The sequence below is a fragment of the Natator depressus genome, chromosome 10 (genome assembly GCF_965152275.1).
Source record: "Natator depressus isolate rNatDep1 chromosome 10, rNatDep2.hap1, whole genome shotgun sequence".
Taxonomy (NCBI): domain Eukaryota; kingdom Metazoa; phylum Chordata; order Testudines; family Cheloniidae; genus Natator; species Natator depressus.
In genome coordinates this window covers 16,496,689-16,521,789 of record NC_134243.1, presented here as the reverse complement: position 1 = coordinate 16,521,789, position 25,101 = coordinate 16,496,689, and the positions used below count along the sequence as shown (strand labels likewise).

Below are 25,101 nucleotides of genomic sequence, written 5' to 3'. Positions count from 1 at the left end.
TCTTCACTAATCCCACGCCCTGTGCTGTGGGGTCACTACTCCTACCCCAGCTACTGAGGGATCCTACGGAATCTCCGGGTACGAGCCCAGCTAGGAAAGGGGAGAATCTGGAATTTGTGATGGCTCTCTATTGAACCGCAGAGCATAAGCCCTCGATCCGCCCCCCGCTCACCCGTGCGCCGCACGACCCACCCAGACAAGAACGGATCGCGGGCCACAGCGCACAACCCTGACCTGCACCCCGCAGGGGGCGCTCCACAAGAGAAGGCGGGGCCCCATGGAGAGCCGTGGGAATTACTAGAGGGAGTGGGCGGGGCTTTGCGCCCCCACGCAGGCGCACGCCGGACATCATTCGGACGCAGTGGCCGAGCCGTGAAAGAGGGCTGTCTAGGTGTCTTGTCCAATCCCGAACAGGGAGCAGTAGAGGCTGGTCGCCTACAGCTAGAAGGCCAAGGCGACGCGGTGTATGCTGGGAAGGCAGAGTCTTCCTTCGGTATCGCCATCTTGGTTTTCTGAGGGGGCACCGGAGGCAGCTGCGGGAGCGGCACGGAGAGGATGAAGGGGATCCCGACTATCGCTCGTTCCCTCTCGGTGAGTGTGGGGGGGGCAGAGCGAGGAGTCCTTGCACCTGGAAGGGGGCTGGGTCCGGGCCAGGCGGTGTTGACCCTGGCCTTGCTGTCGGGTAAGGGGGCTGAGGGCAGCCCCCTTCTCAGGTGCGGCGTGGAGCTGAGACCGAGGGAGGGGCGTGTGGGAGGCTGGGGAGGATGGAGCGGATGGAGCGGAGCCCGCGGCGGTGTCCGGGGCAGGGAGCGGGGCTGAGCGTCTGAAGGTCACCTCGGCCCCAGCTCGGCCGTCGCTCGGCGGGTGGGAGTCCTCGCCTGTCCCCGGCCAGAGCAGCTTCCCTGGGGCTCCCGTAGGGACCTGCTACCTGCCCTTCTCCCTCCCAGAAACGAGCAGCCTGTTCCCTGCTGGGGGAGGCCGGGCTGGATAGCCTGGGCCGCCGCTCCGAGTTCCCATGGGAGCCGCGCAGTGAGCAGGGGCGGGAGGAGGAATCCCTCGGGAGGCAGGTGGACGGGATCTCCTTCCTTCCCCTGCAAGGGTTATTCCCTGTAGGGCCCTTAAACCTGCAGCCTCCCTTGTTAGTTAGTGCCTTAGCCTGCCCGTTGGTTGTCGGACTTGACTTGTGTCAGGCACGTAGTGGAAAAATTCTAACCGTTATTGAGGGCCTACTGGGAAAGGCGCCTTGTCTGTTGCAGGTAGTGGCACAGGTAGGCTAATAAATATCTTGGGAGCCCTAGTATTTTTCTGTATAAATTGTAGACGTGTCTGTACTACTGAGTCGAACTAGGAAAGAGTCTGGAGATGAAGTAATTTATCACCTTTGTGGTGATAAAACCTATATTGAGATACAAGTAGCTTCAAAATATATTAACCAGCCCTGTCGCTAAGTGAAAAGCATGTAATAGTGTAACTAGAAAGACATGGTAACTTAAGTTAATGGCCTAAAAATTCTATCAGATCCTCAACATGTCTGGTTGGTTTGGGGGGTTTTTTGGTCACTTTTTGGGGAGAAAGTGAGTCTTTATATGAAAAATAAACTTAACATTTGAGGAAGAAGGTAATAATGTTTCACACATGAAGTTCAATTATACTTCTTGGTTTTGGGGTTTATAGGCTGTGTGGGGTGCTCTTATGCCATTGTCCATCTCTTCAGTTTGGAGGCCTTCCGTTTCTGACTTTTGACTACTGCTGTAGTTTCCTTGTAGTCCTGAGTCTAAACTAGAGGTTCTCAAGCAGTGGGGCATGCTCCCTGGGGTGGGGGTGGGAGAGCACCACAAGACTATCAAGGGTGCAAGGGCCTACGAAGTGTGCTGAAGGACCAGGGTTCAGGAGGGGGCTCTGTCCATAGCTTCTTGCTCTTCTTCCTGTGCAACAACAGATATCTTTCTCTGCTGGACAGACCACCAGGCCCCCCCAGGACTCCTGACCGCCTGCTGGACAGAGCCCTGTCTGCTTTCGCTATCAGACAGAGCCTGTGCTATGGAAGTCATGGGGGCTGACAGGGCCACTGCAGGGAGCAGAAGACTTCCTTGACTGCCATGTGCTGATTAGCCCCCTGGATATACAGGGGGTGGGGTGAGGGTGTTATATATAGGAAATGAATTTCCAAAGGGGAGCTTAGCTAAAAAAGTTTGAGAACCTTTCTTTCAAAGAAAGTCCATGTCACCTATGCAGTTATTAGTGAAGTTGGGTCAATTTGCTGGTAGGTGGCGCTCTAAGGGTAGGGCCACTTGTACCAAGGAGTTAAGAGTATCACTTCCACATGTTATGTTATATTTTAGTTAAATTCCATGTGATTAATTGCTTGGTGAGTTGCAGTAGTGACCACAGAGTATGCTATATAATTTTCATGTAACTAAATATTTAATACAACAGTGCAATATGGCATTTGTGATAATAATCAAGGTCCCAAGTAGTCTGCGACTGCAGAATTAATTTTATCATTCTTAAATTTGTAGTTCTTCACCTGTGTGATTTTTTGAATGGGCTCCAACAGGAATGTGAAACTGCTCAGATTAAACCCTCAGGGGGTAAAAGATATGGTAACCATTCTGCCATATACTGGTTAATGTATTTCAAAACTGTATGTTCTGAATTATTGCTTAATGTGTTCCATTAGATACTGTAGTGATATATAATTTGAGAGTAGAAATACATTCCTATTTAATCTTGCTTGATATTTTCTGTTTTAGAAGAGGTTTTATTCTCTCAGCGTTGCTCCCAAAGTTGAAGCCTCAGCAGCTGCAGAGCGAGGAAAGCTACATCTACAGCCACAGGATCTCGAGGTCAGTGCAAATGAATATTTTAAACCTTTTTTTTGTGTTGGACTGAATCAGATCACAAAGGAACAGTGTGGTGACTGCTAAACTGTAATAGGTCTTTATTTTCTTTATTATACAGATCACAAAATTACCAAATGGCTTAGTGATTGCCTCTCTGGAAAACTATTCCCCTGCTTCAAGAATTGGTGTGTTCATTAAAGCAGGTAGCAGATATGAAACCACCAACAATATGGGAACTTCCCATTTGCTCCGTCTTGCGTCAAACTTGGTAGGTATCTTTCCTCTATTTAATTCTTTGAAGATAGGTAAAATGGTGAAATGCTTGAGATCTTTTCGAGAAACCCACGTAATTAAAATTAATCTAGAGGTAGTGGATTGCTTAACTGAATGATGATGTATCATTCCACCTCTGGTTTCTTGGTTCATATAGAACACAGGAGGCTAGTGAAAAAACTGTTACCATATGGTGACTTTAGTAGTCTGGGAGAAATGAGTTGATGACATGTTACTTTCTAGTAGTCAGAAATGTGTCACAAACATCAACAACCATTGATGCATTAATTCAGTGTTGCTCTGTAAGAAATTGAGCGATTGCACCAATCTTTTATTGAGGCTATACACAGAATGCAGTAAAAGATAAAATTGAATGTTTAATATGTATTTACTATTTAATTGACTTCCAAATAAAGTTTTTCTTACTGATAAGAACATCTTAAGCTCCAGGGTGCCTTACGAGGTCTTACTGAGTTCAGTTTCACTCCCTGGTGATCTGATTTAATATATGGGCATATCTGTGGTTGTAGATGAAATCATCTTTTTCGAGTACTGACCTCCTTATTATGGTTGTAGACTTAATACTGCCCATGTTGTTTTTAGCTATCTTCCACTGCTTAAGTGTGTTCGATAAAAACTAATGTGTTTTGTTTAACAGCATGTTAATTTTAGTTATTTGGCTAAAAATTCAAGATTATGAAAATGTGTTAGTACACACAAGAAAATGAAAAAATATTTCTTGGTAAACAGACTGGAAATATCTTTTAATGTTGTGCCTAGAATTATATTTAATAACCTGATGCAAATAAAATTGTTCTTGGAATACCTAAAAGTGTAAAAACTGCTTCTGTGTTTTTATAGACTACTAAGGGAGCCTCTTCCTTCAAGATTACTCGTGGCATTGAAGCTGTTGGAGGTAACCTAAGGTTTGTAACTATATTATTTAAAGATAATCTGTATTGCTCAGAAAATAATGGAAACTGTAGGTAGTATGGCTAAAATTTCCATGTGCAAAATGACCCAAAGTGCCCAAAAAAAAAAAGAATAAATACATAAACATGCCCAATGAACATCAACTACATGGACCGATCTGCCTTATGTGATTATATGTAAACTTTGAAGTATGAATCGTCTTCTTTTAATGCTTCAAAAAAGCATGCTTTTTTCATGCTTCAAAAATGATCTGTAATAGACAAAAAATAACTTGTTCTCTATTCCTTTATCCTAATCAATTATTCATAGTTTTACAAATGAAAAATTTGCAAAAGAATACAAGTGTACATGATTTTTAGCAGTTTTTGTAACTAGATGGTGGGGAATTCAAAGTACAAAAACTAACACTTAGAAATGCAAAAGACATTGCTGATTTTTTTTTAATGCATTCTTGTATATATTCTATTACAATGTATCTCAAAAGTTGCCCAGTGGATATTAAGTTGAAGGTACAACCTTTGACCCCAAAGGGATATGGTTATACTTTATTTAAGAAGACTTGGTTTTTATTGAATATGAACAGAAAGACAAAAGTGAAATACACTTCTCTCTTGGCAGGTTTTCTGGGCAATTCTACCTAAATTCTATTCAGTTTGCAATTTAAAAATGTAATGGTAAAATGTCAGATTGTACCTGAATTATAGATGCCTCATAGCATTTTTGGCATTTTTCAGAATTTGTGTAGAGGTGGGAGATGTTTTTACATTAGCACCTTTTTTATCCATTTGAATGTTTAAAAGACCAGTACAATCTTTTTTAAAAATAATGGAGTTTTTGCATTCTGGTCCGGAATTTGGGCAAGGGAATTTACATCAATAAGGAACATATGTTCCAATCCAGTATCTTCAACATAACTTTCTGAAATTTCTTCTCGTTTAGTGTAACCTCCACAAGAGAAAACATGATTTATTCTGTTGAATGCCTACGTGACTATGTGTAAGTATCCAGATGTAACAATTGAGTTTAAAGCATATTCTGCAAGAAACCACAGTAGTTAAGCTACAGAATACCATTATTTTAAGGGGAAGGAACAACATCACTTCTAACATATGCCCTTATTGTTTACTTTATCAAAGTATTAATGGTTTGACACTGTACTTAATTACATACAGTTTTGCGGTGTTCAGGTGTGTGCTTTGTAGCATGAAATTGGACTCTTACTATTGTACAGAATGGTCTATCAATACAGTATATCTTGGATATGTGTTACCTTATATTCACTTTTATTTAAAGAAATCTTTAACTAGATTCCTTCATAACTTTGTCTTTTTGTTTCAGTGATACAGTAATGGAGTACCTAATTAATGTCACTACAGCTCCAGAATTCAGACCTTGGGAAGTAACAGAGCTTCAGGCACAATTAAAAGTTGATAAAGCAGTTGTCTTTCAAAATCCACAAGTTAGTAAGTATGCTTTAAATGACCAGCTATGACAGTTTCACAAAAATATTTACCCAACACCCACCACCCCACAAATGTAAAGAGGATTCTTCACTTAACTTTGAGCAATTTGACCCCTCCAGTTAATTTTCCACTTACCCTTCTGGACAAAGTCATAGTTGTCTGTTTCTCCATGAAATCAGAAATGAATAGGGAGGGAGAGCATGGTAAGACCATCTTATAAATAAAGCCATTTGCATTATAAAAACTTTCTTAATAGAAAGCTATTTAGGATTGAATGGATAAATGACTTCTTGAAGTTCTATGGAATTTTACTACCTATGCTATATAAAACAAACATTTTCATTAAACTAATCTAAATTACAATCTAGTCTTACATCAGTATGTTAGTAATAACCCAACGAAGATGTGAGCTTGTTTCAGGATATCTGCATAACTTAGACATCTTGAGACTTGAGCCCTATCATCTAAGTAATACCTGTATTCCTGTATGACACTCATTGTTTTGGATCATTTAATCATATTGAAGTCTCCAAACTGTCATGCCCTGTTGAATCCTATTTCTTTCTCTGGGAAACTGGTAGCTTATTTTGAAGCACAGGCACTTTTCCTAAAACTCTGACACACTGAAGAACAGGTGATGTTCAAATAAGTATTTTTTAATGATAAGATTGAATTGTGTTGGTTTCTTTAAGCTTATCCGAAAATACGTGGTTTGTCTGCAAGCCATACTTCTGATATTTTGATGACGCTCTTTTGTGACCAAGATATCGAACTATTAAACTGCATATTTTTATACAATAGTATTCATAAGGGGTACTTAAGATAATTTATAAAAACATAGATATGTCGTATATTTGCACAATAAACAATTATTACTTTTGAGGAAACATTACAGCTTCTTCTGTAAAAGTACTAAACTGCCTAAACACTCCCATTTTTAAAAGGGCTTGTAATCATGATCTACCATGTCTGCTCTTAAAGAATGTCTTAAAAAGAAAAAAGTAATATGGATGTAACACTAAACCCACAAAAGCAAGAAAATATAACGTTAAGTATGCACTGTTCTTAAACCCATCCTGTTTGTATGTAGCTATTGGAGGAAGGGTTTCAGATCTATATGTTGCTTACTATTATATGTTGTATTACTATGTATGTAATACTTAGGCAAAAGACCATTGAGGGTTGAATGTCAGCTTTATCATTAAGTCAACATTCAGAACAATAAAGCTCTGAAAGGGTTCAGAGAAGTGTGATAAAGAAAAAACTGGGATTGTTTGCTTTAGAAAGGAGATGTATGAGGGGGAACATAAAGTACACAAATTATTAGTATTATAAAAGGTAAACAGGAAGTGTCTGTTCTCCCTGTCTCAGGACATGAGAACAAGGGCCACTCAATGAAATCAAGTGACAGGATATCCAAAAGTGGTAGAGGGAAATACTTCTTTACACAATGCGTAATGACTTCAGTTTAATTGCCACACAGTGCTGTTCTGGTGAAGAACTGAGATTCAAAGAGGGATTGGACTTCACTATGGATAATAAGAATATCCAGATTTGTTAAAATTTAATGCTAATTTTTTTTTAAAGCAATGCTTTAGGGTTTAAGACAATTTCTAATTTGTAGGGATAAAGATGAGACCTCCTGGATAATTCGACCTCTGCCTAATACAGGATTTCTTGTGATTTCCCCTGAAGCATCTGATGCTGAATGGATACTGGATGAGACAGACCACAATGCTGATCCATTTTCGCAGTTCCTATGTTCATCCCATCTCTACTCTTCAGTGAAAGTAGCTATTAAACTACATTTTTGTAAGAGTGTTTCTTCTGTTCATTTTTTTTCAGGTGTTCTTGAAAACTTGCATGCTGCAGCTTATCGGAATGCTCTTGCTAACTCCTTGTACTGTCCAGATTATGCAATTGGGAAAATTACACCAGAGCAGGTAGGAATATATATCTTACATATTGTAGCCACAATATAAAGAGACAGATGTGAATCTGCAACTCTGGTTTCTTTTATAAAACTATTCTCTCATGACACTTAAAGCTGCATGTTTGGCTTATTCAATTCTCCCAAAATAATACTCTTATATAGATGCGTCCTCATCTCAAATGTTAGTCTGCTGCTGAAGTAAAGTCAGCCTTTTTCTGACTGTAAATTCAGTTATTGGGTATAAAATTTTCTTGTGGCTCTTATCAACTGTGATTCCAAAGCCTTTGAAAAGGCTACATTGTATTATGTGTCTGGCTTTCTATTATTTATCAATAGGGCCTGCACTGAAGTGCAGATATCCATGTACAAAGAGCTAGTGACTTCCACATAGGACAGTAGTACGCGTCTGCCACTATGGGGAGAGTGCATAAAACAGTCTCTCCTGTACACAACTGCTGTTGGAAGCATCAAGACTTTCTGCAGTCAGAATTACAATATTTGAACAATGGATACAGCTACTTACAGAAGTGCAGTGAAAATTAACAGTAGTTTAAGAGCTAAAACTGCAGTTCTCTCGAGCCCATTCAGAATAAATAAACTCAATAAAAAATCAGGTGGGTCTGGCTCTTTCCAGCTTACGATTTGTGTGCGTAACAGTTTGGAGTTTTAAGTTTATGCATTTAGGGAAATGTTTGTAATTTCTCCTTGCAGAGATTGATGGACAGAAGTTCCCATTAAGATTAGAGCATACTTTTTTAAAAAGGAAATTATCTGCATCCCTAAACTCTGTGCAACTGGCAACTGTTGTCACTTTTGCAGTGACAAGTAGTGCTACTGCAAGATCAAACTTTATTCACGGCTTGGTTTTTCTTTCGTGGTTTTTATAAAAATTGAACCAGTTCTGTAGATCTGATTCCTGGTAAACTTTGGAAATATTTAAACAGCACTCCTTTGAGTCAAGGCAATTGTAGATACCATCTTTTTTTAAACTTCCTTATTGACCTAAGACATTGGACGTCCAATTCTATTTGTAACAGCTTTTTCATGCTAGTAACACCACCACTTTCGCTCTGTGAAAGAGTCTTTAAAGCAGTGGTCACCAACCGATAGATTGTGGTCGATCGCAGAGCCTCTGCCAGTCAGTCACAGTCTCCAGCCGCTAAAAGTCCAGTGGCTCAGTGGGGCTAAGGCAGGCTCCCTGCCTGCCCTGGCCCCACTCCACTCCCGGAAGCGGCCACCATGTCCCTGCGTGGCGGAAGGGGTCTCCACACACTGCTCCTGCCTGTAGGCACCACCCCCGCAGCTCCCATGAGCCGAGAATGGGGAATTGCGGCCAATAGGAGCTGCAGGGAGGGGCCGCAGGGACATGCTGGCAGCTTCTGGGAGCAGCGTGGTGCTGTGGCAGGCAGGGAGCCTGCCTTAGCCCTGCTGCTCTAGGAAAGCGCCACCCGGCTGGAGCCTGCACCCCAGCCCTGAGCCCCCTCCTGCACCCAAACTTCCAGAGCCTGCACTCCCTCCTGCCCCCCAACCCCCTGTCCAATCCCGGAGCCCCTTCCTGCACCCCAACTCCCTCCCAGAGCTTGCACCCCAACCCTCTGCCCCAGGCTCAGACCGGAGCCCCCTCCCACACTCCAAAACCCTCGGCCCTAGCACAGAGCCCACAACCCCTGCCCTAGCTCGGTGAAAGTGAATGCAGGTGGGGGAGAACGAGCAACGGAGGGAGGGGGCATGGAGTGAGCAAGTCTGGGCCTCAGGGAAGGGGTGGGGTAGATCCTGGGTTGCACTTAAATTCAAAAACTGATCTTCTGCTTAAAGTTGGAGACCACTGCTTTAAAGGGTTCTTCAGTATTACCAAAATAGACACCTAGAAGGATCTTTGCCACTTGAAAAACTTCAAATGAGTAACCTGACACATGGTTGTTGCCTTTCATTATTATTTGTGGAAATATCCTAACACGCACAACATTATTGTTGCAGCTGCACCAGTTTGTACAGAACAACTTCACAAGTGCAAGAATGGCTCTGGTGGGATTAGGTATGTCTTGTGTATCATACTGTGCACTAAAAGAAAACTATACAAGTAATCAAACTTCATCTCTACAAGTAGCACTCTTAAAGTACATCTAAATTACTTATTGTTAGCCATCTCTAGTTAATTTTCTAATACTGTTAATTTACATGTGATTCTTTTTAATACAAATATATTGCAGGTGTAAGCCATTCTGAACTAAAACAAGTTGGAGAGCAATTTCTAAATATCAGGAGCGGGGCTGGTTCTTCTGGTGTTAAGGCCCAATATCGTGGAGGTAAACGCAGTCTGTGTATGTTTGGGGTGGGGTTTTTTTTGGTAACTACAAAGTTTGTGCTGGTCTTCTCTATTAAGACTTAAGTATGACCTCAAGAGCCCAGTTGAGATTGATCCCCCATTGTACTGTGTACTTTACAAACACAGGAATAGAGACAGTTTTCAATGTAAATAGACAAAGGGCAAGACAAAGATGGCGAACAGTCTGTGGCAAAACTGGGAACTGAATCCAAATCTTCTAACCTCCAGTCCAATGCCTTAACCACAGGGCCATCCTTCCACTATATTCCATAAAGTGAAAACACACAACCTACTGGCACCATACCAGAATTTGTATACTTGAAACAGTAAAGTGTCCCAGGGGTGTGGAAGGTAACAAAGGGATACCTGGGAGTATTGAAAAGCTCACTTTCCAGGAAGGCCACTAAATATTTCATAACAAACTTTGAGTATCAGTTCAGGTCTTTTGATGCAGTATCTTGGACTAATATTCATACAGTTTCATTCTGCGTAACAATCTGGTTATTTCTGCAACCAGCTGAAAACAGTCTTAAGTCAGAAAATTAGGAGATAACTGGACTACGTTTGGGTTGGCTAAAATGTGGAATAAGTAATCTTTCAGACAGTCAAAACCTAGCTATTGAGTGAGAACTCATTACCTTCAGGCAGATATTCAATGGATTTTGTAGCTTTTGCAATAGGGGGTCTAAGGTCTTGTCTATACAGTGATTTAGTGCACAGCAAGCTAGCGTATAAATCTACTGCGCACCAGCCTGCTGTATGCTTAAATAACTGTGTGAACTCTGCAGACATGCTCTAATTCCATATGTGCGCTTTGACATACTACAAACTTGTAGTGTGCAGCAGCATGGTCCCCATGGCCAGTTAGTGCCTGGCAGGCTGGTGCACTGTAGATTCATACCCTAGCTTCCCATGCACTAAATCAGCATACAGACAAGCCCTTAGACCATATTCAGACCTGGAATACGCAAGTATATCTCCACTGAATTTGGCCCTTTGATTATGGGAAAGTTGTGAAAAAGTAAGGCTTACACCTTTTCTGTTTTTATAAAACAAGGGGATTATTTTTCTTGAACTGTCAATGCTGATGTCCACTGTCAATATTTGGAACAAGATCCTGTGGACTTAATATTACAACTAAACTTCATTAATGGCTTTTCTTCTTTACTGACTAGAAATCACTGTTGGAGGTATATGATAAGAACTAATTCACATATTAAGTTTAATACATTATATTTTTAACTATAATTTCTTTGTTCTTATTTTCAGGTGAAATCAGGAAACAGAATGGTGAAAGCCTTGTCCACGCTGCCATAGTAGCAGAAGGAGTTGCTACTGGAAGTGCAGAAGCAAATGCATTCAGTGTCCTTCAGCATATTCTAGGTGCAGGGCCTCTTATTAAAAGGGGAAGCAATGTTTCCAGCAAACTGTTCCAAGCTATCGCTAAGACAACTAATCAACCATTTGATGTAAGCTTAAAGGTTTATTGCAACTTTCCTTCCCAAGAAAAAACAAATGCAATAGAAAAATATATACCAAACCGTTCTTGTCCTTTGAGAGATTAAAGCCCCCTATGCTAGAACCTTTCTTTTAATCATTAGCACACAAATTAAAAATATTTCATGGAATGTCTTCTACCCCAATTGGTTTCATTTCAACAGAAGGAACCCATCTTTCTAAATTCTAGCATATTGGATACCACTGGTAGCTATTTTGTTGAAGGAGAAATTGAATATCCAATCTTCATTATTGGAACAGTAACTGAAAATTTTGTTTCACAGGCTGCAGCATTTAATGTCAATTACTCTGATTCTGGACTCTTTGGGATTTATACTATATCCCAGGCTTCTGCTGCTGGGGAGGTAAGTTGCTGATTAGAATTTGTTGGTTTGATCAGATATATTGGCTTATTAAATTCTAGTTATTAGTGTAACTATCTATCTAGTAGTTTGAACAAGAGTTTGAAATGTTTCTTTTGACTTGGATTTAAACGAACATTGAATTATTGATACAAGACTTAACTCCTCAAAGCAGGGAATAGGGCTTGTTTTTGGGGAAGTACAAGTACAAAAATAAAGTCGCAGTAGTGAAGGCATTCTTGAGATTGCTGAATATAAGTAGTTAAATGTATCCATTTTGAAGTGGATGCTAATGAACTAGGCTGCTGGCAGAAACCTGGCTGAATTGATCATCTGTGAGAGCTGGGTTTGAATCTAATGGGGGAAGAGAGTGTGATCGCATTTTATTTGGTGTAAGGACTTGGGATCATTTTGGAGGCAGTATGAGATTCAAAGCACAGACTAAACTTTTTTGTTAGCCCCCCGACTGAATACAGTGTAGAATAGTTATTGGAGGAGGCTGTTAATGTATGAGGAGGTTGAGAAGAATGATGATCCAATAAAATGGAATGTGAAACAGGTGAAGCAGCCTTTCAAACTTAATGTCTTTTGTTTCTGCTCAATAAAGAGAAGACTCCTTGTGGGTTGGGAATGATCAAGCCATTATTGCCAAATTTAAAAAACTGCTTAACTTTTGTCCTAGGTCATTAAGGCTGCTTTGAACCAGGTAAAGGCAATTGCTCAGGGAAGTATCACTGATGAAGATGTCACAAGGGCTAAGTAAGTTGATACAAAAAAGTCTAATTTTTTTAATTCAGTGATACTCAGACTGGGGCTTTCAAGCCGCAAGTGGCTCTTTATGAGTCTCCTGCGGCTCTTTGCAGCACTTGATATTAAAACACTGATTTAATTATTAACTGATCAGGATGCTTTTTCTGTTATTAACCAATTGTAGTTGATAAAATATTTGGTCAGTCATTTTTCTGTGAGAATTCATACATATTAACATACTGTTTAAATATGAATATATAGTACTATAGTAAATGAAACAATGAATTTACACTACTGTAACTTTTAGGTAATGTTGATCACTAGTTTGGCTCTGAGGTCTGAGTGTCACTGCTTTAATTTGTTATAGAAGTGGAGTTTTAACATCAGATGCTCAGCTTCCTCTGTCAGTAAGCATTTATAAAGAGGCTTCTGTAGGGCAACAGTTTCAACTGCGTAGGTGTACAGTATAACTACCTAGGTTGAGACTCGTTCCTCTGTAATTATACCTAGCAAAAGCATGCAGGGATGGGAATGGTATACACTGCCTACCCAATTAAAGTATTACTGTTGCTGTTAAGAAAATGACAGTAAATTCTATGCTAGCAGCAATTCCTATAGAAACTTTTTAAATCAGCAAAAAGTGTTCTTAAAGAATAGCTTACTGTTAACTACTTCATTAGATGTAAATGACAGCTGTCAGCAGAAGCTGTGATTTAATTATAGCGCACAAGAGTATACAATTCCAGTTTAAATACTTCTCTAATCTGCTTTATTTAGGAAATTCCCTACAAGATAACACTCAGATGATTCCCCAACCAGCAATATTTAGCATGCACTTACATCTTCAAAACACTAATATTGAGGACCTGCAAATGGTATTTTTAAAATGTTTTGAAAACGTAAAGCATTAAATTGGTGGTGGTGCGTTATCCAAGTACATTAAGTATCTAATCTTGAAAGCCCTATAAAGTAATATTGCCACGTCTCTGATGGCAAAACTAACAGTTTTGGAAGTTCCTGATTTGCAGACCTGCAAACACAATAGCTAACTAATAATACAGAGGGGTACAACTGTAATAATTAAGGTGCAGTTAATTTCTGGGATTGTATTGTGATTTTTCTGTTCTAAATTAAAGCAGTAAAATTCAACTACTATCCCAAGTCATAGGGTATAGCTATATTGCAATTAAAAACTTGCAGCTGAACCTGTGCCAGCTGACTTGGGCTAAGGGTCTGTTTAATTGCTGTGTAGATGTTCGGGCTTGGGCTGCAGCCCAAGTTCTGGGACTTTCCCAACTCACAGGATCATAGTGCCCAAGCCTGAATGTCTACAATTAAATAGCCCTTTTGCCTGAGCCCGTGTCAGCTGGCACGAGCCAGCCACGGGTGTCTAATTGCAGTGGAGGCATACCCATAGAGTTTAAGGCCAGAAGAAACTACCAGATCTAATCTGACTTTTTGTATATAATGGCCACTGCTACACATTAAACCTAACAGCCAAAATTAGGCCGAAGTATTACAGCCCACAGGAGATTCAGCTGCAGGCAGTGAATAGAAGTGACTGAGTCCTTGCGTATATAAAATCTATTTATTATAAGATTGTATGTAGAACTTAAAGAAAATTGGTGTTACACTTTGCATGATTGCATACAAAACATGATAAACAAATTATCATATCCTTTCTCATCAGCCAGATGTTAAATCTTCTACCTGCTGGTTTATTTATAGCACCAAATCTTCTTAATATATATATAGATAAATTTCACTACTTTTTTTCTTCTTCAGTGTTTTTCTCCGTATTATCTTCCTTGGAGTATGTTGCTAATTTTTCCTGTAGTTGGGGTGTAGTTTTAAAAAAATAATAATAATAATTACTGTTTGATGCAGGTATTAGTGGCCCTAGTTGAATTCAGTCATAACATTAACGCTACTTCTCAATTATAGTGTGTGCCATAGATCACCATTTTGGATTAAACTGTTACTATTTTACTTTTAAAAATAAACACTAACTTTCATAAACTAGATTGTGACTAGCAATGGGAACCTGCTTGAGGCAAATAAATAATAAGGGAACAAAAACTATTATGCTACAGTTCTTCAAACGAAGCACTAACCTATTGTACAGAAAAGTGTTAATTGTTTTTGTTAATTGTTTACACCTTGCAGTAAAACTGTCTATACTTTTCTAGGTGAGACTGATAATTAGTTTTAAACCTAAAACCAGAAATCTCTAATCTTCAAAAAACTGCCAAAGCTAAAACTTGAACATCTATGGCTAGAAAATACTGAAATGATCATTCTTTAAATTTGTTTGAAAGTTGCCCAACAAGGCTTGAAATATTCACATTCCAGCCAGAAGCTTTAAAAAAAAAAAAAAAAAAATTCTCTAGCTACTGGAGAAAGGGTAGTGTGCTGAGATACCTACCTTAGGCCCTGCTTGAGGGTTCCATCTTTTGTTTCTGCCTCTAGTTGGTATCTGACCCTTGAAAATCTTTCCAGAGCTTTCTGACCATTGCAGGGGGTGGGAGGTCCTCTGCCATCTTACCTCTCAGCTTTCTGGAATTTGTCCTTTTGAATAGTTCTATTACCTCTTCAGCTGACCATATGTTTTAGGCTCCCATACTCATAAGAGAAAGCTTCTGTTTCAACACAGCAGGAGACTTTAAATCATTGAGTTGAAGAGCCATAAAAATATCCCAGTATCGCAGGGTGCTTATCCCCAGAATGCTAATGCTTCAGAGGTGGGCATTAAAGCAGAAGTGAAGTTAAGAGCCCGAAGTTGCATAAAACTACACACAACTGGGAGTTCTAATTTAGTCTATAACTACTGAGTAACAATGCAAGATTTACTTACTCAGATATTCTCAACACTTTGGCAGAAATCATCTGAAAGCCACATACTTGATGTTAGTTGAGACCTCAGATGGGTTACTTGATGAAATCGGTTCCGAGGCATTGGCATCTGGTATATATACATCCCCAACAGCTGTAATTCAAAACATTGACTCCATAGCCACTGCTGATATTGTGAATGTAAGTAAATGTGGCCATATACATTGTTTACAGAATGAGTCCATAAATGATTCCATTTGCTATGCACAATTATGACTAGCATACTCTTCTGCGTGTATAGAATATATATACAGGGACCCTGTAAAAAGTGGTTCTATGATGCTTACAAACGTCTGCTAGCTATGCCTTTTCAGTTGTCTGCTTAGTTTACTGATGGGAACAATCTTTAATATTGTATATGGCAAAGTCAATATAGCTGTGAGAATTTAGCTGAATTCTACCATTACAAGTAGGAAAAATTCCAGCTATTTACCTAATCATACAAAACTACAGTCAGGAGATGTCCCACTGATGTCAGTAGGGAATCCTCCACCTGAGTAAGGTTATGGAGGATTCAACCCTAGTGTGTGATTGTAAGAAGAAAAATGAATACCTCACAGGATTTTATTGAGACGCTGTGCTAGTGGTAATGACAATTATAATAATCTTGATTTCTGAACTGAACAAATTCCATCTGGAAGTCTAGTGGGGAAAACAAATCTAGAACATCAATCTCTTCACAAAGCTGCTATTACTCATTTGAATGACAGTAGTACCTAGAGGCTCCATTGCGCTCAGCACTGTATAAATCTATCGTAAGAGATGGTCTCTACCCCAAAGAGCTTATAATATAAATAGACAAGACAGACAAAAGGTGGGAGGGACATAGAGTTCATAGAGCAGCGAAGTGACTTGCTCAGGTTACACAGGAGGTCACTGGTCAAACTGGGAATAGAACCTAGGTTTCCTGACTCTAACTTCAGTGATTGATACACTCGACCTTTCTGCTGCTTTTCTGACCCGAATAGAAAATATTTTCTATATTAGGCATATGTATGACCACTTCAGAGAGCTGGGAAAAGTTGCTACTTTTCTACATTCCTCAGGCTGATATCATTAATCTGTCAAACTGAGACAGTTTAGACAGCTTATTAAAAATCATCGCCATAAGAAATATTACATTGCTGATTCCATAAATCAGTTGAAGCTGGGACTCTGAAGCAATGAGATAAGCTTGTTCAGTGTGCCTAATGGATGTTTCCTTAATGTCCAATTTTTATTTATTTCTTTTCAGGCTGCAAAGAAGTTTGTTGATGGGAAGAAATCAATGGCAGCTAGCGGGAACTTGGGAAATACCCCTTTTGTTGATGAGTTGTAGTAGGAAAAAAAACTGAGGCAGATTCAAACTGGACTCTTCACTGTATGCCAATTACATTATACATAAGTTACAATCAGCCTGTTTAGATTAATATTCTGACATTCTAATTAATAGATAATTAACTTGTGGGCTTGCATATATTGAATAAATTGCTAAGTTCATATGCTTCGTTTTTGTTAATATTTATCTACTGAAAGTAAGGTATGTATAAGTATGGAAACATTGAACATTATCAATTAAAAATACTTAAATATAGTGAAACAATTAGTTGGCATTTTGGTGTGTGCCTTGCAAAAACTACCAGAGAATAATAGTAGTCTAACTACATTCTTGATGCAGGTAAAATTTGTAATTGCCGCAGTTAATATCCCAGTTATATATCCTTAACACATTCAAGAATACTTGTTGGTAAAATTGCCATTTGCACCATATCTACCTGAAGTAAATTATCAGACTTACCTGTAAAAGCTGAAAGCAATATACTGCAGTTCTAGCACTTGCCTGCTGTACCTTGATCACTGGACTCAACGAAGCAGAATGTTTAATGTTCCCTTCACGGGTAGGATTGATAGAGACTTTAGCAGGTTTTTGCTTAATATCTGGAAGAGTGGCTTTGGATAGCAGCTCTCATCTGAGAATCCAGATTTTTCAAATATCCTAGACAGTCAAGGCATGCTATGCTAAATCTTCAGTTTAGCTAATTTCAAAATCAATATTTTGAAAGTAAACCTTTCGCTGATAAAGTGCTTCAGAAAAATCCAATTTCTGAAGGCTTGAAATTTGATGTGACCATTTAGTTATTCCAAAATACTGGCAAACTCTTCAAGCCAAAATGCATCTGATATAGAGGAAGAGGATGATGTTGACTCGCTGTCATGTGTTTCCATAGTCCAGTATGAAGGAGATCTAATACCATCAGTAGCAAAGTCAGAACTATACCATGCATCAAAATCGTTATGAATTATAATGTCACATCCAATGTCAGCACCTACAGTAAATGTGTGTTTTTTTCTTTTAAATGCATGCCAAGTTTTCGATATTGATGGCAATTCTTTGGTAGAATAACAAAATGATTGTGTAGTTTCGTATCTAAAACTTCTGTCAGAGTCTACATCTTCATAATCATCACTACTTGTCCATGTGTCGTCTTTTGTCTCACTGTCCTTACTTGAAATGCTAAAAATGTACAACAGTTACATAGCTTTAATTACAAGTTCTTTACTTGTGAGTGGGTGTCAAAATTGAAATCAGATTTGTGCAATTTTTTTTGTGTATTCTTCTGCTTGGACTTAACGTAATGCTACAACATCTGGGTTTTAAACAACAAAAGGGAGTGTCAATTTAAATCTTTTTTCAGTAAAGTAAAAACAAAGCTATCCTTACTCTGTTCATTTAGAATATTAAAGAATTTGACTCGACAACCCTAGTTGCAACTAAGTCAGTAAGGGATTAATCTGTTTAATCGTGTGATTAAACAATAATAGAATACCATTTATTTAAATTTTTTGATGCTTTCTACATTTTCAAATATTGATTTCAATTACAACACAGAATACAAAGTGTATAGTGCTCACTTTATATTTTTATTACAAATATTCGCAGTTCACCTAATACAAGTACTGTAATGCAATCACTTTATCATGAAAGTTGAACTTACAAATGTAGAATTATGTACAAAATAACTGCATTCAAAACTAAAACAATGTAAAATTTTAGAGCCTACAAGTCCACTCAGTCCTACTTCTTGTTCAGCCAGTTACTCGGACAAACAAGTTTGGTTACAATTTTCAGGAGATAATGCTACCCACTTCTTGTTTACAAGGGAAGTGAGAAAAGACGTTTGCATGGCACTGTTTGTAGCTGGCGTCACAAGATATTTATTTACATGCCAGAGGTGATAAAGATTCATATGTCCCTTCAGGCTTCAATCACCATTCCAGAGGACATGCATCCATGCTGATAAGTTCTGCTCGATAACTATCCATAGCAGAGTGGACCAACACATGTTCATTTTCATCATCTGAGTCTGATGCCACCAGCAGAAGGTTGATTTTCTTTTCTGGTGGTTCGAGTTCTGTAGTTTCCGCATTGAAGTGTTGATCTTTTAAGACTTCTGAAAGCATGCTCCACACCACGTCCCTCTCAGACTTTGGACAACACTTCAGATTCTTAAATGTTGAGTTGAGTGCTGTAGCTATTTTTAGAAATCTCACCTTGGTATATTCTTTGCATTTTGTCAAATCGGCTGTGAAAGTGTTCTTAAAAAGAACATGTGCTGGGTCATCATCAGAGACTACTATAACACTAAAAATACGGTAGAATGCAGGTAAAATAGAGCAGGAGACATACAATTCTCCCCCAAGGAGACTTAAGTTACAAATTTAATTCACACTGCTTTTTTTTAAACGAGCATCAGCATGGAAGCATGTCCTCTGGAATGGTGGCTGAAGCATGAAGGGGCATACAAATGTTTAGCATATCTGACACGTAAATACCTTACAATGCCAGCTACAAAAGTGCCAAGCGAATGCTTGTTCTTGCTTTCTGGTGACATTATAAACAAGAAGCGGGTAGCATTATTTCCCATAAATGTAAACAAACTTGTTTGTCTTAGTGATTGGCTGAATAAGAAGTAGGACTGAGTGGACTTGTAGGCTCTAAAGTTTTACATTGTTTTTGAGTGCAGTTATGTAACAAAGGACAGGGTAGGCCTGTTAGTCAATGAGGAGGGAAAGACAATAACAGAAAATGTGGAAATGGCAGAGGTGCTTAATGACTTCTTTGTTTTGGTTTTCTCTAAGAACGTTGGTGGTGAGTGGACATCTAACCTAGTGAATGCCAGTGAGGTAGGATCAGAGTCTAAAATAGGGAAAGAACAAGTCAAAAATTACTTAGACAAGTTAGATGTCTTCAGATCACAAGGGCCTGATGAAATGCATCCTAGAATACTCAAGGAGTTGACTGAGGGGATATCTGAGCTGTCAGGGTTCCTTCCCCACTCTGAACTCTAGGGTACAGATGTGGGGACCTGCATGAAAGAGCCCCCCCAAGCTTATTCTTACCAGCTTAGGTTAAGAACTTCCCCAAGGTACAAACTTTGCCTTGTCCTTGAACAGTATGCTGCCACCATCAAGCGTTTTAAATAAAGAACAGGGAAAGAGACCACCTGCAGATATCTTCCCCCAAAATATCCCCCCAAGCCCTACACACCCCCTTTCCTGGGGAGGCTTGAGAATAATATCCTAACCAATTTGTTAGAAAATCATCAAAGACCCAAACCCTGGATCTTGGAACAATAGAAAAATCAGTCAGGTTCTTAAAAGGATTTTATTTAAAAAAAAAAAAAAAAAGGCAAAAATCATCTCCGTAAAATCAGGATGGAAAATACTTTATAGGGTATTCAGATTCAAAACACAGAGGATCCCCTTCTGGGCAAAACCTTAAAGTTACAGAAAACAGGAATAAACCTCCCTCTTAACACAGGGAAAATTCACATAAAACAAAAGATAAACTAATCCGCCTTGCCTGGCTTACCCCTACTGGTTGCAATACTGGAGACTTGGATTAGGATGGGTTGGAGAAGATGGATTTCTGTCTGGCCTCTCTCAGTCCCAAGAGAGAACAACCATGTAAACAAAGAGCACAAACAAAAGCCTTCCCCCCCAAGATTTGAAAGTATCTTGTCCCCTTATTAGTCCTTTGGGTCAGGTGCCAGCCAGGTTAGCTGAGCTTCTTAACCCTTTACCGGTAACAGGATGTTGCCTCTGGCCAGGAGGGATTTTATAGTACTGTATACAGAATGTGAAAAGAGAAAAGGAGTACTTGTGGCACCTTAGAGACTAACCAATTTATTTGAGCATGAGCTTTCGTGAGCAACAGCTAACTTCATCGGATGCATACTGTGGAATGCATCCAATGAAGTGAGCTGTAGTTCACGAAAGCTCATGCTCAAATAAATTGGTTAATCTCTAAGGTGCCACAAGTACTCCTTTTCTTTTTGCAAATACAGACTAACACGGCTGTTACTCTGAAACCTGTCATACAGAATGTGGTTACCCTTCCCTTTATATTTAGGACATGGGCCATTAGCAATTATCTTTGGAAAGTCATGGCTTCTGGAATGTCTTCAGTCTTCCTGGAAAAGGGCAAATCTAGTTCCCATCTATAGAAAGGGAATAGGATAACCTGGGGAATTACAGACCAGTCAGCTTAACTTCTGTATCCAGAAAGATAATGGAGCAAATAATTAAGCAATCAATTTGCAAACACCTAGAAGATAATAAGGTGATAAATAACAGCAGGAAATTGTCAAAAACAGCCCTAGTTGCAACGCAAGTTTAAAGAACTAACCTTCCAGACAGTCCCCTTTCTATTCTTATTGCCTGAACTTCCTCCTTCATTCTTATCACTCTTGTGCCCTAATCAGGTGCTTTTGATGTTCCCATTCCCAGCTACCTTCTCCACTGTAAACTCCCTCATCTTCTTTCCTGTTCCTGAGCTTTAGTCTTCCCTCCCTACTAGAACATCTGTCCCCATGCCTTAGAAAAACTTTTACTGCCTAGTGCCCCGTCTAGCATCGATTACTACTTGTCGTAGTGAGGCTTATTTTTAGGAGATGAGAACTTATGACCTTTTTTTTAAAAAGGCCTCATAATACTTATCTTTGTAGAAACTGAGCATAACACTAAACAGCTATATAAACATTTCTGGAAAGGTCAATTAAGAGGTCATGAGGACTAAACATAGTAAGCCATGGCCTTATTGTTAATATGATTGAATGACTAGTGACCAATTAAACTGTTTATCTGGTTACAGGTCTCTGGTTACCTGTATCTTGGTAAAATCAGGTACATATAATAATCTATGTCCTTAACTATGTAAATAGGCATAGCTGCATTTAAGACAAGGAAGCTAAACCAGCTTATGCAAGATGAGGTGCTCTCCCAATGACAGTTGCCCTTTGAGGATGGGAAAAAGTCTGAAATTGAAATTTGGTGTTTTATCTTAGTACTTTTGAACAATTTCTAGGCAACAAACACTGGAAAACCTGTTGACTTTTCCAGATAAGTTTGTTTCTGGGTAGCTGTACTACCTTCAAGATATTTCTAAGAGTAGGAGACAATTACATTGGAAAGAGGTACACTTTTAAAAGAACTCTACCTTTTATACTTGATTAGTAATGAAACTAAAACCAGAATGCTACCACATCATTTCCCTGTCTTGCTCAGTAGACTAATATAACTAAACTATATATTGCGAAGAAACCCATTGAAAATAGCATTTGTTTCTTACTCTGTCTTCACAGGAGGCTTTACTTCAGGAACTAATTCAAGTGCATTTTGCCAGTGCTGAGGTACTTCAACAAAATCTCTGTAAACCCTGATCTGTAGAACTGATCCTATGGGAATATTGTGCAAAAGTTGCCAAAGCTCTCGCAGTGTCCATCCTAAAACGTTAGCATGTCCAATTTTAATCAAAATATCACCTGCCAGGGGAAAAATTCAAGAGTGTTCAGTATAAAAATCCCAACTCTAGACAGTAACTCCTCACTTAAAGTCGTCCCAGTTAACCTTGTGTCATGGTTATGTTGCCGAGCAATTAGAAAACATGCTCGTTTAAAGTTGCGCAATGCTCCCTTATAACATTGTTTGGCAGCCACCTGCTTTGTCCACTGCTTGCAGAAAGAGCAGCCCGTTGGAGCTAGCTGGTGGACCAGAAGCCCCCTCATCAGCTCCCTGCTCCCCTAAGTTCCCTGTGCGGCAGCTGCCCAGCAGGCTATCAATTGTCGGCCAGTTCAGGTGTCCCTCCCCCCACTGCTGTGTGCTGCTCCTGCTTGCTCCTGCCCCTGCTCTCTGCCTTGGATCTGCTCCCTGGAGCCTCCTGCTTGCTGTGCAGACGGAGGTTGGGGGGGGGGGGGAAAGGGGTGCTAATGTCAGGGTGTCCCCTTAACTCCTGCTCCTGCCCCCTGCTCCTTTACCCCATCTCCACAGAGCAGGGGGGGCACATGACAGGGCTCAGGCCGCAGGTAGCTTTCTGGCAGCGGCTGCTGTCTCAACTTGCTGATCTAATTAAAAAGGCAATGTACTTAGGGTCAGCGTACTTAAAGGGGCAATGTGCATCTCTCTCTCTGTCACATATACATGGTGTGTGTCTCTGTCTCTCTCTGCGATGCTGTCTCCCCTCCCTCCATTCATGCTGCCTTGTAGAGTGTGAGGCTACGTTAACAACGTGTTAACCCTTGAGGGATCAGCCAAGTGCTAATTCATCATTTAGCAGTAAGGCATTCCCTGGGAAATATCCCACCCTCTGATTTCACCACCTCAACCAAGCTTCACAATCATCATTGCTGTGTACAGTATTAAATTGTTTGTTTAAAACTTATACGTGTGTATGTATATATATAGTCTTTTGTCTGTCGAAAAAAATTTCCCTGGAACCTAACCCCCCCCATTTACATTAATTCTGATCAGGAAATTGGATTCACTTAACATTGTTTCACTTACTGAGGAGTTACTGTATATCTTTTATTCACAGACCATAATTTAAAATGGTTGCATTAATTTGATACCCCTGATTAAATAGTACCCTTATTCTCCTTTTGTCAAACTGTCCTAAGATATTTTCACTTTAGTTAAAAATGTTAACTATAATCAGGCTAGTAGTCAGATGACCAAAGAACTATTACATTTGTTCCAAGAGGCAGCATATGATGACAATCCTAATTTTATGGAGACATGAATTTATTGTTTTGAAAGTCTTATATCAAGACTTCTAACATGAAGAACAATTATTTGTTAAAAGCTGTGAAAGCGCATCCAGTGTCCAGAAGGAGAAATTTTAAGTACAGTAGAACCCTTTTATAGCAAAGTGTCATTTTCCCATTCCTGTGCACAAGCAAATGTTCATTATAATAGGAGAGGGGCTACCTTTACAAAAAAATAAATAAATAAAAATGCCCATTTCAACAGAGGACCTCTCTTCATGAACTTCAGTTATTTGGGTCCAAGAACCAGGAATAATAATGAAGTAAAATATCAAAAGAAGTTCGCAAGGCATAAGGACCAGCAGAACTGAGCCTGCCAAGTTCAGCCGCAGTAGTGGGGTTTCTGACATTTGCTCATCTGCTGCACCCTGGTTCTCTTACTATCCTCAAGACATTAGGGTAGTAAGAGGGGGGGAAGTGACTATGCCGAAACATCCAATTTTTTTCACTAAACCACTAGGCAATCCACCCTCTGCTGCCAAAAGAAGCATGGATAACCTAGTCTACGGAAAACAGATGACCTAATACATGTCTTTTCCATTGTTAATTTTTATGACAACCTAAGCTGGGCTTTGAGTGATTCTTTTTTGTTCTTTAATCCTTTTCGATTGCTTTATATTAATTATTTTTATCATGTTTATAGATGCCTGTGTAAGAAAACTGCACATTACAATGCAGCTATGAAATATTAATATGAAACACGAGTAAGCAATTTGTTTTGGTCTTGAATACTTGAAGTAAGATGCATAACACATTGTTCCAATCCCGTTTATATTATATATAAAAGTGTGTGCAATTTAGATATGCTTTTTTCTTGATCTAATTCAAAAATAGTCACCTCTATCAGCCAATTTTAATCAAACTAAGACAATAGGAATTTTAATATAAAACTGGACTGGCTTCATTTATCAGTTGGATATTTCTGTGACATTGAGCCCGACTCTCATATTGCTTGTGCCAGTTCTATGCCTCTGTAATTCCACTGATTTAAGCAATATTACTCCTGATTTACATCAGCATAAATGAGGTCAAAAGCAGGGCAACAAAGTATAAACTCTGGAATGGAACACACCTATGAAATTCTGAAGATTAGGGTTATGGTTTTTTTTTTTACCTGGTTTGAGTCTTCCATTCTTAGCTGCAGAGCCTTTCTGAACAAGACTTGTTATCTGGAGATATGGTCCATTCTGAATTACTATAAGACCTAATCCTTGTTCTCCCATCTTAATATTGGTCTTTAATGTAGCACTCAAAGTATGTTCAGAGATCTTTTCCAGTGCTGGAAACTGCCCTTTGGAAAGTGAGAGGGACATTTTAATACTTGAAATTATGATATTGTGATTTTCTTACTCCACCAAAACAAGCCCTAACTCAGCAAAGCAAGTAAGCAGGTACTTAAATCCATTCCATCAGCAAAGCACTTAAGTCCCACATGCTTAAAAGTTCAACATACGCTTAAGTGCTTTTCTGAATAGGGATGGGCTGCTGAATAGGTGCCAGAAAACACACCTATGTAAAAGTTATGTTGTGTATTCCATAAATAATCTAAAAAGAAATATTTCTAAAATAGCTTTTTCTCAACACACTCAGAAGCCTGTTTCTAAAAGTTCACACACTGTATTGAGCAAAACAAACAAATATTGCTTACATTGTATATTACTTTAGATTCATTTTTAAATGGCTGTATGCATTCATGGAAGGAAGAGAACGAGGTAGAGAAAAGACAGCATAGCGAGGCCACCAACTGT

At 39.3% G+C, this 25,101-nt stretch overlaps 2 protein-coding genes across 2 annotated transcripts; one reads left to right on the top strand and one right to left on the bottom strand.

Annotated features, from left to right (window-relative positions):
- The first annotated feature begins 402 nt into the window (after positions 1-402).
- UQCRC2 (ubiquinol-cytochrome c reductase core protein 2) lies at positions 403-18,167 on the top strand. The gene is made up of 14 exons (XM_074965317.1): positions 403-591; positions 2,754-2,846; positions 2,962-3,111; positions 3,978-4,042; positions 4,989-5,045; positions 5,388-5,512; positions 7,358-7,455; positions 9,423-9,480; positions 9,656-9,751; positions 11,041-11,240; positions 11,553-11,633; positions 12,313-12,389; positions 15,260-15,413; positions 16,507-18,167. The coding sequence occupies exons 1-14, from the start codon at positions 556-558 to the stop codon at positions 16,588-16,590; spliced, it is 1,374 nt and encodes a 457-aa protein (XP_074821418.1). The 5' UTR covers positions 403-555; the 3' UTR covers positions 16,591-18,167.
- PDZD9 (PDZ domain containing 9) lies at positions 17,388-24,877 on the bottom strand. The gene is made up of 3 exons (XM_074965320.1): positions 24,468-24,877; positions 21,883-22,075; positions 17,388-17,766 (listed from the first exon to the last, which is right to left on the bottom strand). Exons 1-3 carry the CDS (start codon positions 24,664-24,666, stop codon positions 17,388-17,390), a joined length of 771 nt encoding a protein of 256 aa, XP_074821421.1. The 5' UTR covers positions 24,667-24,877.
- Positions 24,878-25,101: the final 224 nt, after the last annotated feature.